Below are 12,895 nucleotides of genomic sequence, written 5' to 3'. Positions count from 1 at the left end.
ATATGGCTTCTCTCAGAGCCTTTACTCATGTCACCTTCTCAGCTAGCCTTCCTGGACTAATGTGTTTGATATGGCACCCCATGTACTCCCCCTCCTCTACTTCTTCTCCAAAGAGCTTATCTCCTTGTAATAAGCCATATGGCTAGCTGGCTGGCTTTGTTATTGGTCTCTCCTCTTTACAACAAAAGTTCCATGAGAGCAAGGATTTTTGCCTGGTTTGTTCACAGCTTTATCCCCATTTCCCATAACAATAAGTATTTATTGAATGAATGATGTGTTAAATATCATATTAACCCTATGAAAATATCTAGAACAAGCAGTCAGGTAGCAGTACTGAGAATATTTGGATGGGGACAGGGATTTATGGCCACAACTCTTCCTCATTCATTTGACAAAGAATGTCCTCCCTCCAGCTTGGTAGGTAACATACTTCAGTGAGGTGGGCAGGCGAGGGTGGAGGCAAACTAGGGGGCCTGGTCACAAAGTGAGGGTGGAGCCCCACTCAGCTCCAATGAATTGCTGCCTCATGGGAATGAAGGCCCAGGGTGTCAGAGCTTGTGTGTTTTCCTTTAAAAACCCCAAAATCAGAATTTTATAAAAAGGGAAGTTTCTTGTTTTAAAAAATGTTATCAATCAGTAAAGTTTAATATTTGAGTTCAAGAGAAGCTGTCTGTGGGCTATATTTGATCATAAGCTCCCAGGTGTCACACACTGATGTAACTGACACAGATGGAACCTGGCATGGGCAAAGGCAGGGCCTTATTGGGTGAGGAATTTGAGCCCCTAGTATATTCTTAATGGCACTTGGTAGGCACTCAATGAGATGAAAGGAGGAGGGGCATCCAGAACCTTCCCTGACCCCTGGGAGAAGCCCTGACACCAGCATCAACTGCAGGCTCTGGGTGGAGGCAGGGCTGGCCAGTGCAGTTGTGGCCCTGTGGGAGGGAGGAGGAGCTTAGTAGCCTTGGAAAGGCATTGCAGAGAGGTGGGAGAGCTGCAAAGGCTGGGAGGCAGGAGGCCTGGGCCCACAGAGGCACTGGATGAGGTCCTGCTGCCCCCACCTTGCTGGGTCCCTGCATGACTCCTTGGTGCCACTTATCACAGCTGTAATTGCATAATTAATGGTATAATGAACAGTTTTACATGTGCCCACCAGAATGTAGACTGATGAGGGTTATAGCCTAAGGATCTGTTAGATCCTAAACTCTAAGCCCAGAAATTGGCCCAAGTAGGTGCCTATTAAACTGCCTACTGCCTGGATGGATGGACAGACTGGATGAGTGAGGGGGTCTGCTCTGGGGTGGGTGCATTACTTAGCCCTCACCACAGCCCTAAAAGATGCCACTCAGAGAGAAGATTAATGATGACAGGCTTGGAGGCCAGGAAATGTGCAACAGCCAATACTGAAGGAAAGATGAAGCTTATGCTCTGCCCTCCACAATCCCCTGGGTCGCAACCTCTCCGGGTGCTTTTGCCTACTCACTTGTCAAGCCTGTTTCTGCTCAGCTTACATTCTGCTGGAAGTGGGGGGATAGCTAGGTGCTGGGGATACAGAGGAAAAAGTAGCATGGCCCCTGCCCTCCTAAGGCAGAAAGACAGACAACTATCCAGGTGTGACTCCCAGGAAGCTGTGGGAGTGGGGAGAGGATGTGGTCATGGGAGGCTAGGATAAAGCGAACTTACCTATTTGAGGAAAGGAGAGGGCCCACCAGAAGCCACTGTCTGCAGAGCATATTTAGTCCAAATCTCCCTCTCATTTTGCAGAGGGATTAGGAAGCCCAGAGAGAGACAATGACTTGTCCAGGAGGTCCAGCAGGGCTAAGATCCCTCTACAACTCTGAGCCCCAAAGTGCCTATATTTGTCAACCAGAAAATGAACTTAGAGAGCTGAAGGCCAAAATAGATGGTGTGTGTGTGGGGGGGGTGGGGGTGGGAGGGTCCTCCTCCTGGACAGCCTGGTTTCTCAGAAGTCAGGGAAAGTCCCCCTTCCTCAGCCTGTGTGGGAACCACCCCTTCTCTGCAGCATCCTGACAACCTGGGAGAAGCACGCCAGCCCCTCCAGACCAGTTCCAAATGGGAGAGCAGGGGAACTGGCTACCTTTCCTCCCCCCATCCCCTAGGGGAGGAAGCCGCCTGTCAGGCTGACACTGCGTGTCAAATCCTCTTGCTGCCTAATTGTGAGACGGCGGCGTTTAAAGAAACGCTTTTCTGGCCGCCTGCCACACCGCAAACTGCTTGGTATAATTTTATTATTAAGGAGAGAGAAAAAAAGGGAGGGGGTTGGGAGAGAGAGAAAAAGGGAGAGAGAGGAGGAAATTGCTTAGTCCAAGTCAGCTGGTTGAGTATTCTGCTCAATGTGAAAGCGGGGATGGCTTTCCAGTTGGCAAGCTGACTTCGTTAATTGCACATTCAGTCTCTACTTAGGGTAATTGAAACGAAGCGGGCCCAGGTCTGACAATTAGGGTCTGCGACTAGGCCATTAACCCTTTCCGCGACTGCGCCCCCGCCCCTGATGGATACCACCGAACCCTTTGAAAGTGGGGGCGGGTCATTGGGCGCCCCCGCGAGAGCTCATTCTGGGGCCAGGAGCCCCACACGGAGGTGTGTGCTGCATCGGGGCTGCCGGGAGTGTGCCTGGCGCGAGCAGGGTTAACGCGGCGCTGCGAGTCCTGGAGGCCGGCTAGGGCCAAGCTGAGGATGGGGGAGCCACGCAGGACGTAAGGGGGTTGTTTGTGGCCTCACCGCTCCTCTGCAACAGATGTTTCATCCGTGTAAGACAAAGGCAGAGCGCCTGCTGCTGCCGGGAGAAAATCCGCAGGACTCCCTCAGGGGCAGGTAAAATTTCACCTTCTATTTGTGTTCCCCCTCACACCCCCGCCTGCCCCTCCTTGTTTCCCTCTGCTCCAATCCGAAAAGCGCCACCAAAGACGCCACACCGCCTCCTTCGCAGCCGAACCCGCTGACCCCAGCAAGGTCACCTCGACCTCTGGCTCCGCCAGCAGCGCGCTTGCAGGTCTTGCTCTGGCGAGGGGCACCTCTTCGCGCCCAGCTGCCTCCTGGGGCGACCCCCGTCCGCGATCCACGGTAATTGGAGGCGCCAGGAGAGGAAGGGGGTGCTGCACTCTCCACAAGGCGAAGACGCTGCTGGACGCTCCGCACCTCCCTCCTGCCTGCGCTGGGACCCCGGGGTGCTGAGCCCCCCCCAGCCCGCATCATTCATCTCCCTGATTCCCGCCCTCGGAAGTCAGCCGAGTGAAGCAGCTGTTCCTTGCACACTCCACTTGACCAAAGATGATGATAAATGAGGCCCAGGCTGCGTCGGGGACGCGGCGGCGGCCGCGAGGGGCGCGCAGGGCGGGGCATACGACCCGCAGCTCCCTCCCCACACCCCAGGAAGGGCGAAGACGCAAAAGACAGAGGCCAAGAGGCAAAATCAAAGGCCCACACTTCCCTCCCGGCGTGCTGCGCCGCCCCAGCACCCGGCGGTGAGGCGAGGCCGGACGGAGGTGCGCCCAGGACACCGGGCCTAGGCAGAGACCTCGTCCTCGCCACCAGCGCCGCCCCTCCCCCTGCCGACCCTTTCCTCTAACTCCTCAGTTCTCCCAGCGTCCTGGCCCCCAACCTTCATGACTCAAACCTGTTAAGGCTAGTAAATAATAAATAATGGAGCTCTTCCCTCCAACCGCGCAAGGCTGCCGGTGGGGGCCCACTGCCAGCTGCGCGGGGTCCTGGGGAGGGGGCGCCCCCATCCGGGTGCAGGGGGCTCAGGCGCGCGGCCCCGCACACGTGCGGCGGCGGCGCGTAGGCAGGCACCCCGCCCCGCGGAGGAGGGGGAATCCCACTCTGCCCTCCCCGACGCCACCTCCCCTGGAGTCCTCTGGCACCGAACGAGGCGAGAGAGCGCACGAGAGCTTCCCAGACGGAGAGGATTATTTTTAACTTGCCCCCCTTTCCATAGCTGCCTCTCGGGTTTGCGCGCCCGCCCGCCCGCTCCACCAGCCGAGGCCGCGAGCTCCTCACCTCGCTTGGCAGCTCCGGACTCTGAGCACCTCCCCCGACCTTCGGCCCTCGCCCCTGCGCTGGCATCGCGCGGTTAAATCTCAGCCTGGAAAGGACCGATTAGGAGCCGCGTGCCTTTCTGCGAAATATTGGAACCGGGTGGGGTGGGGGCGGGGGAGCCCGGCGCTGTCGTCCCCTCGCTTCCCTCCCCGCTCGCAGAGTGGCTGCGAGAGGCGGCTCCAGCTCTCCCTCCGCAAACAGGGGGCGACCGGCCCAGGGCGCCGAGCACCCTTCTGGTTTTCCGCCTTCTCTCTTGAACGCCACCCTTCTTCAGTCACCGACGAAGCTGGAGCTCTATCACACGGACCCTCCGCCTACCCCACCTCCAGCCTCCTTCCTAAGCTTCTGCAAACAAACAGCATTTAAACTGCAGTGGGCTTACACACCAACTTCAAGGCAGCCCCGGTCCGTGACTGTGCCGGGAAGGACCGAGGGGTCTCTTTTCTCTGCCCTACCGCCCCACCCCGCAGGCCTACCCTCGTCCTCCCTTCCAGCCCCTTCCCCTGCTAGCTCGGCTCAGACCCCGCCCCTTCTTCAGGGGTAAGAGGCAGCAGGAAGTTCAAGTCCACTCGCCTTACTCTACTCTCCAAAAAGCTACCCACCCAAACACCAACCCGTCCTTCTCCCCAAAAGGAGGGGGGGCAGCAGAGAAGCTGGCTAGGCCTAGAAACCCCCTGCAGGCTTTGACTAGATCAGTCACTTGACATTTTCCAGACTCTGCTATGTGCCCAATCCTGGAGTCCAAAGGCTAGGGCCCCCTGAGCACCTCCCTCCTGACTGACTGAGGTTGGGGTAAGAGACGGTCGCTGCAAAACAAGAAAACTGGAGGAAGTGTGGGCTAAGAAGAAAGGAAAAGGGCATTCCAGCGGCAAGGAGCTGCCTGGCTTAGTGGCAGGAAAGAACATAGCCTGTTTGCGAACCTGAGCTGGATTTCTCTCCTGAGTTTAGCTGGGGGTGGGGGAGGGCTGGGCCTCTACCCGAGGGAGAAGCTTGGATTACCAGAGAGGTAAGAAGCCAGGCAGGCAAGGGGTAGGGGAGATGTGTATGTAATACAGATGTGAGGACAGTAGCTGCCCTAGGCTTGCCTGATGACACCCGTGGGCCAGTGGCTGGAGCTGTGGGTCCCAGACTGCCCTGAAGGCAAAGCAGGCCAAGAAGGGAAAGTGGGCCAGATGGAGCACATGCGGGGCCTAGCTCTGCTGAGTAGGCTTCAGCCTCCCAGCCATCCTAGACACAGGGTCTAGGGCCTCCCTCAGATCTAGAAAGTTCTCAGTAACCTTTGGTCTATTGGAGCAGGTATAACAAACAGCAGCAGCAGCAGCAGCAGCAGCATTGGACAGCATGCTATCTGGTACCCTCCTACAGCCAAGATACCTTGATATATTTTATTTCTAACCCTCACACTGCCCTTCTAGGAAGTGACATCACCACTCATTTCAGACATGGAGACTGAGTTACAGAGTGGGAAAGGGGCCATTCTGGGGACGCTGCCTTGGGCTGTGGGCAGGGCCTCAAGCTTGTTTGCTCTGCTTTCTGGCAGCTGGGCATCAGGGAGGTGCCCTGGGGCTGAGGTCCTGCTTTGGAAATTTCAGAAAACTGGTTTTCTTGGGAGAAAAAAAGGGCAAGGGGCTTGGTGTGGCTGGAAGCTGGAAAGAGGAGTCATGCTGCCAACAACTCCCCCCACCTGCTTCCTCCTGCAGATCCAGTTGTCCAAGGCACTAGGCCCCTCATTAAAGGTTCCCAGGTAAGGGGTTGGTTCCTGGAGCTGCCAACCCCAGGAGCCAAGCCGTGGTAGTGAGGCCTTGAGTCCACATAGGCCTCATTTTCATCTGTAGCCCAAATGTAAATCTTACACAGATATGTACCACTACTCTTCAAATGTGTGTAGCTATTATCGTGATGAATAAATTACAAATTCATTTAAGGACTAGCAGCTTTGTGTGGATATATCTTTCTCTCTCCAACACAGACTAACAGCTCCTATTTTGATAAGGAGTCTCTGCCTCAAGATTGGGTTCGAGGGGGAACCCTGTCTATGAACAGCTGGGACTACCTTGTATCCCATGTCCCCTCTGTGGGGAAAGGCATTTCCATTTCCGGGCATGGCTTGGATGGATGGCCCTCTCCCACCAGCTCTACTGGGTGGGGGTGGATTCTAGCCAGCCCCCGCTGCCCCCCTAAACACAGAGCCTGGTGACAAGAAGGCACTGACCTTTGGGGAAAGCAAACCACTAGCCGCTGCTCCAGAGGCAGCCTGGGGAGTCTTTCTTCAGGATGGAAAATATTTGCCTTTGGTTTTTCAGCTGCCGCCTCATCCTGGCTGATTTTCCTCTCTTCCACACAGCAGTGAAATGTGGAGGTGCTTAAGAGTAAAAACGAGGCAAGGCCATGCTGTCTGTCTGAGTCCAGTATCTGGCCACCTTGAATAGCACTGTTTTTCTTCCAGAGTGAATAAGAGACTTTCCGCTAGTATTCTGTGCATTGGTTTTAAAGACCATTCTCTTTCCCCAGGCCCACCTCCAGCTGCACCAGACCTTCCAGAACTCCCTTCCCTTGGCTTCCAGTCAATCAGCATCGTGAGAGAGACCCTCTTCCAGCTATACATAGCTAACTCAGCTTGCTCCCAGAGCTGACTTGTTCTGTAAATTGCAGGAGACTCCCTCCTGGCTGGTTCTTCAGTGCTGACATGGAGAGTGGCAGGCCTCTTCTTGGAGATGGGGGTGGCAACTCTCTAGAGAGGTATCAGATTTACATCAGCCAGGCCGGTTAGGCCAGCCAATTGTGAGGACTTACAGGTGGCTAGCTGTGTAGCTTTAGGGTGAGGGAGGCATCATCTGCCCCTACTACACCCTGACTGTAAACGCCTAAGCCCCTGACCCCACACAGCTCTGGGTTCAAATCCCAGCTCTGCATGTATCTGCTGTGTGGCCTTGGGCAATTCACTTAATCTCTCTGAACCTCATTTCCTTAGCTGAAACCTGCTCTTATTAACATCACACCAACAAGGTTATCATGAGACTGAATAAGATACTCTGCTTGGCACCTGGTGGAGACTCAGTGAAGGGTAGTAACTTTCTCTGCCCTATTACTGTCCATGGGGAATAAAGACCAAGTCTTGTACTTTCTCTGTCTCCCGGGGAGCTGTGACTGTCTGGGACAGAGCAGGTCTTCAAGAAGGGCTTTACAAGGGACAATGACACCACCAAAAGCAGAGGAGGGCTGCCGGGAGTGAGGGTTAAGGCCTGTCCTTGGACAAGTGGTCTATCCCCCATGGCAGGTGTGTTATCTTCCTGCTGGAGTTGCAGTGTTTCTCACACACTAGTGTGCACACCATAGTAAGATGCAGATTCTGCCGTGCTGGTTGGGCCCAGGAATCTGCAGTCTTACAGACTCCCAAGTAAGGCTGACGCTGCTGGCCTGTGGAACACAATGGACTGTAAGATCTCAATTACTGCAACCTTCCAGGTCCCTCTGAGTCCTGGAGGCCAGAATTGGCATCCCTGAACCCTGTGTCTCAGGGCTGGTTTGCTGCAGTGGCCTGGGCAACCCAGGAATTCTGCATTAGACGCTGCTTCCTGGCTACTTCACTCTGCTAAGCTTGTAATCACTTCTTGTCCATGCCTTCTGGACCTCAGTGTCTCCATCGGCATAGCAAGAAGCTGAGATGCAATGATTCCACTCTTTTCCTTGATGGTTCCCCATCCCCTCTTCCCTTCCCTGATCCCTTGAAAGGTACAACAAATCTGATAACCAAGCATCAACTCCAGGGGCTTGGCTCCCACCCTAGGGGCCACAGTCCTTGGGATACATGACTCACCTAGACTAAATAGCAGTCAATTATCACTCACAGCCTTATGTGCTTTTTATCTATAAATATCATCCTCACAACAGCCCTATGGGTAGGTACCTATCATTATCACCCTTGTTTTACAGGGGTGGAAACCTATCCCAAAGACTGGAAGCCCACCGCCGAGTTCACATCATTATTGGTCAGGGTGCAGGGCCTGCAGGGGCCTGATTCTGGTTCTTTCCGACCTGGCCCCCAAACATACCTGGCCTTTGAGGATTTCCTTTGGGGAAATGGCCCGTTTGATTTTCTTGGCACACTGTATCTACCTGGCCAGTGATGGTGTAGGGAAAGAGGTGCCTAGTCCAGTTGAGGATGTGGGGGTAAGCCAGCACGCTCTCTTTGGAGAGCTCTTTGGCAATATGGACCCAAATAAAAACTACATATGCCCTTTACCCAGCAGTCCTATTCCCAAGCCAGGCTCAGAGTCATCTGAACAGGGCGATTAACTGCAGTGTTGTTTGCAGAGCAAAAGACTGGAGATCCCCTAAGTGTCTATCTGAGAGGGATGAGAAAAATACATTTGGGGAATTCCTTATAGTGGAGCACTACTAGAGAGTGAGGAAGGGCTTTGTGAACCAATGCCGTGTAGTCTTCAAGTTGGGTGAGAAAAGCATAGTGTAGAAAGTGAATGGAGATGTCCTATTTGCATAGGAGGGTGTATTTGATTTTTCTTACATGAGCACATGACACCTAGCAAAGATTTTAAAATTTAAATGGATAAATATCTGCCCTCAGGCTATGCAAGATGTTTGAAAAAAGAGCCTAGTTTCAGGTTCTAATCTGGCGCAGCCATGTCATAGCTGACTCTAGGAGTGATCTGTTTCCTTATCAGTAGGTAGGATGAGAGGAGGGCCAGCTGCCAAGAGAAGTCAGCCCACCTGCATCCTGCACTGGGCAATAAGCAGGACAGGGAACATCCACTCACTTTATAGATGAGGAAATTGAGGCCCCAAGTTAGGGAGAGATCAAACCTGAATCCCCACATAGGCTGTGTTATCACTTCTGGGTGCATAATTTTGCACAATCCAGAACTGGCTCAAGCCCTAAGCTGTATGGGCAGCCACTGCCACCAAGGCCATTGATAAATCACAGGTCCAATGTTTACAGTGACTACTTTTGGTTTTACATGTCACTGTCCTCTCCACTCCATTTTTATCCAGCAATATGCTTTTCTTTAATTATCAGAACAATAGTAACACATGTTATATAATTTAAAAGCAGAGGCCATTCTAGGTTTCCATGGGGTCCTAGGACTCTTGGACTGTGAGAGTCAGTCCAGGAACATCTGGGGCTGAATCCTGGCTGGGACACCCCCCAGTCTGTGGGGCCTGGGCAGGTGACTCCAGTGCCCATGCCTCCTCATCTGTGAAACAAGAATGAGAGTATGTCCCTCAGAAGGTGGTATAAGGATTAAACGAGATAATGGCCAGAGTCGTCTGAGCAATGCCTCTCAGAGGAGGGCCCAATAAGTGAGCTGTTATTTTTAAAAGGTAAATATTTATATAGTTTTTTATAACACAGGGAAAGTTCAGGAAAATCCCTGATTCTGGTCCTAAATGGCTGTGGAGGTGGGGCCAAGAAGGCAGGGCTCCTTGGAGTGACAGGAACGTGGCTCTGGCCTCCAGCCCCAGGAGCAGCTGGTCCCTGCCCGGGTTGGCAGATGTGCTGTCCTGGCACAGAGGCCCGGAAGGCAGTAGCCAGAGCAAGGCCCAGCCGTCTGTGTTCCCTAGTTGGCACATGAGGCGGAACAGACTTGGCCGGCTGGCCAGAGGCCCCTGCAGCCCCAGGCCTGTTAAAAGAGAGCTCAGAAAAGTGCCTGTGTTCCACCCTGTTCCACGGCTGGCTTTTTCCAGACCAGGGCCTCATAGGTCTTTGGAAGAACATCCAGTACTTGAAGCCCTGCCTCTGGCTCGCTGTGTGACCTCAGGTGAGTCACCGCACCTCTCTGGGCTTCCACTTCCTCACTCATTAAATGGGGATAGTGATAAGTATCCACCTTATAGGACTGCGTAAAGAACCAATGAGAAGATGAACATAAAAGTCCTCTGTCATCACCACCTTCACAGCCAGTCCTTACACAGTGCTTCCGTGTGTAGGACCCTGCTCTAAAGAGCAGTCAGTACATTATAACTCATCCTGCAGATGAGCCAACGAAAGCACACAGCTTATTGGGACAGAAGCACTGTAGTAGGTAAATAATGGGAGGCTTAATGTTATTATTATGATAGTGATGCTGTGGGGTCTGGCCTAGGTTTTGGAAGCTTCAAACTTAGTTCCAGAGGCAACTTTGGCCAAGGTAGGAAGACCCAGGAGGGGGGGAGCACTGTGTTATGGTTTGGGGTGACCCTAGCGGCAGGTACAAGTCACTCTCTTAGGCAGCAAGACTTCAAGTCCCATATTTCCTGGGTGCCCTCTTTGTGCTGGGCATCAAGGGAAGTGCCTTCTTTCCTGTCTCATCATTTTAATCCCCAGTGTAACTGTGCAAGGAACACATGAACACTACCATTTTACAGATAGCACAATTAAGTCCTAGAGCCAAAGGGAATTTCTTGGTGAGCAGTAAGATTTGGATTTAAACTCAGTCTGTTTGGCTGCAAGTCTGCTCCTTAGGGCAAGGATCCTGGGCACAAGCAAGAATCGTAGGCATCAGTATTCCCCCTAGAGACTGGGAAACTCGAAGGATTGTAAGGATTCTGGGGAGAACTTATTCTGTCTCATGCTCCTTGGAGCACCTATCTGCTGTCGATGGGCCTCTGCTTTCACTCTAGCTTACCCTTAGCCTCTTTACTAGCCATAGGAACTGGGCAGACCATTTTATAGGCAGGGAAATCGAAGCCCACAGAGGGGCAGGAACTTGCCCAAGACTCGCAACTTTATTTCTTGTGGGCTCCCTTTGTAGACCACACAGCCTCTTCATCCACCCTCATACACAACCACCCATTCATCCATCCACCCAAGAAGCAGTTACTAAGTGCCTCCTATATGCCATATAATGCTAGGGACTGAGCAGCCAGAGACAGCATGGGCTCAGAGCCTATGGAGTACGGGGAAGGGCCCTAAATCATATCTAAGTGGGAACAGTGTCAGAGGAGATGACCCAGAGGAAAGCTCTCCCCTGAGACCTGAGAGATGTGGAGGAGTCGATAAGGGGAAAGGAAAAGTCCCTGGGAGGCAGGAGAGCATGAGAGGGAAAAAGTGGCTTGCAAGTGGGATATGAGAGGCAGGAGGTGACAAATAGGCAGGGTCCACATGGTATGAGGCCTTAGGGGCCACATGAAGACCACAGACTCTGTGCTGAGGGCAATTGGGAGCTATAGAAGGTAGGCAAGGGAGTGAGTGACACTAACAGACACACGTGTTATAAGGTTCCCAGTGCTGTTGGGATAGAGAAAGGATTGGTGAAACAGGTGAGTGGAGGCCAGGAGACCAGTGAGGAGGCTGGGACAGTTCCCCAGACAACAGTGAAGGGAGCCAGACAAGGTGGTGGCAGAGGGCTGGAGAGGAGGAGTAAAATTCTAGATATGTCAGGAATGGAGTACCTCAGGATTCAACAGCCAATTCCAAATACTGGTGGGGAGAAGGGGTAAGGACCCTCATGGTTTCTTCACAGCCCATGCTCCCAACTACTAAGCAAAAGCACCCTCTTGGGGCCAGAGGGACTGCCTTTCTCGCCATCTTCAGGCCTCCTTTGCCCAAGCCTCCAGTGCATAAAGCCAGCCCAAGTCTGCCTCATCACCCCTGGCATGACAGAACTGGGCAGGGTCAACACCTTTAAGTGGCAGATTGAATGTACGAGGCCCAGTGAGGGCAAGGAGGCCATGAAGCACAGTGGCTCAGAGCCTCCTCCCACCCCCAGACCTGCATCACCCTCTTCTCTCTCACTGTCTCACTGTGGGGACAGTATGGCATAGGCTAAGTACCCCCTGGCACTCCTGTCTGGGTATGGGTGGGACATAGCTCTAGCACAGTGATGAAAGGCTGGAGTATGGAAAGGAGACTCCAATGGGAAAGGGTCGGGTGGCTCTGAGCACCAGCTCCCTACAGGCCAACTTTGATGGCAGATAAGCCCCAGCCAAATGCCTGGCTACTTGCCCCTTTCCTAGGAAACAAAGGCTGTGGGTGGTGGTCATGGACATGTGCAAATGTTAGCAGGGAAACCCTCAAATAACCTGACCTTATGTTTCTTCTGCCATGCTCTGTCTTTATTCTCGGCCCCTCCTTTTCAAACACAACCTTCATGGACCAGATGGGCCAGCAAGTCCATGCCACCACTAGGATCCCCGGAGCCACTTTGTCACTTCCTCTTCCAGAGCCGGAAAGATTTTGTCTCCCAAACAAACTGTGTTTAGAGATCACTCACTTGTTCTCTCTCATGGGGCTTGAACAGCTAATTGGGGCCTTTGATGGACAAGAGCAAACAAGGGGTTTATGGGCCACATGTTTCTCGCATAAATGAGTAAATGAATGGATGGACAGGTGGGTGGTAGATGAGTGGATGAAATGGAATTTCATCCCCAAGAAAAATACAATTTCCTCAAGGCTTTTAAGAATGTGGCAGGTAGTTCTCAGGGTCCCATGGGTCCCCATTGCAGCTGCCCTTCATGATGCTTGGGCTGGGAAATTCAAAAGGGCACAGCCCTGTTCAGGCCATGCACAGAAAGGGCACTGGACCCCAGTTTCCCACCTCCACATGCTATGTCATCCCAGATCCTCCAAAGCTCCCTTAGAAGCCCCCTTTCCTGAGTCCTGCTCCCTCAGGGGACTCCTAGAGACTCCCAGGAATTCCCTTGACCAGTAAATGTCCCCAGGCCTAGGGTCCCTGGGAGGCTCTCATTGGGGGCCAGAGGGATATACAAGAGAGGGGTGCATGCCTGCAGAGCCTGTCTGGCAGCTTTGCAGAGCCAGAGAGAGCAGGGCATTTGTCATGTGCTGAGGACAGTAGGGAAGGTTTAAGATGAAATTTAAGCCCATTAGTGCTTGGCTAAT

General features: G+C 53.1%; 1 protein-coding gene across 7 annotated transcripts in view; it reads right to left on the bottom strand.

Annotated features, from left to right (window-relative positions):
* RAI1 (retinoic acid induced 1) overlaps positions 1-12,895 on the bottom strand; it is a 116,968-nt gene that overhangs the window by 22,413 nt on the left and 81,660 nt on the right. Inside the window, exon 1 of one of the 7 annotated variants that reach the window (XR_004951517.1) lies at positions 4,021-4,522. The exons of 5 other annotated variants lie outside the window; for them this stretch is intronic. Coding sequence is in view for 1 of the 2 variants with exons in the window: in XM_016145221.2 (XP_016000707.2) it covers positions 4,021-4,086 (66 nt within the window). In the remaining variant the exon portion in view is untranslated. Of the gene's footprint in view, positions 1-4,020; positions 4,523-12,895 lie in introns of those variants that run through there. One more of the 7 variants, XM_016145221.2, reaches the window with a different exon arrangement.

Source organism: Rousettus aegyptiacus, unplaced genomic scaffold (assembly GCF_014176215.1).
Source record: "Rousettus aegyptiacus isolate mRouAeg1 unplaced genomic scaffold, mRouAeg1.p scaffold_m13_p_6, whole genome shotgun sequence".
In the NCBI taxonomy this organism is placed as follows: Eukaryota; Metazoa; Chordata; class Mammalia; order Chiroptera; family Pteropodidae; genus Rousettus; species Rousettus aegyptiacus.
Note: the sequence above shows the minus strand (reverse complement) of the source record. Positions and strands in the feature narration are given on the sequence as shown.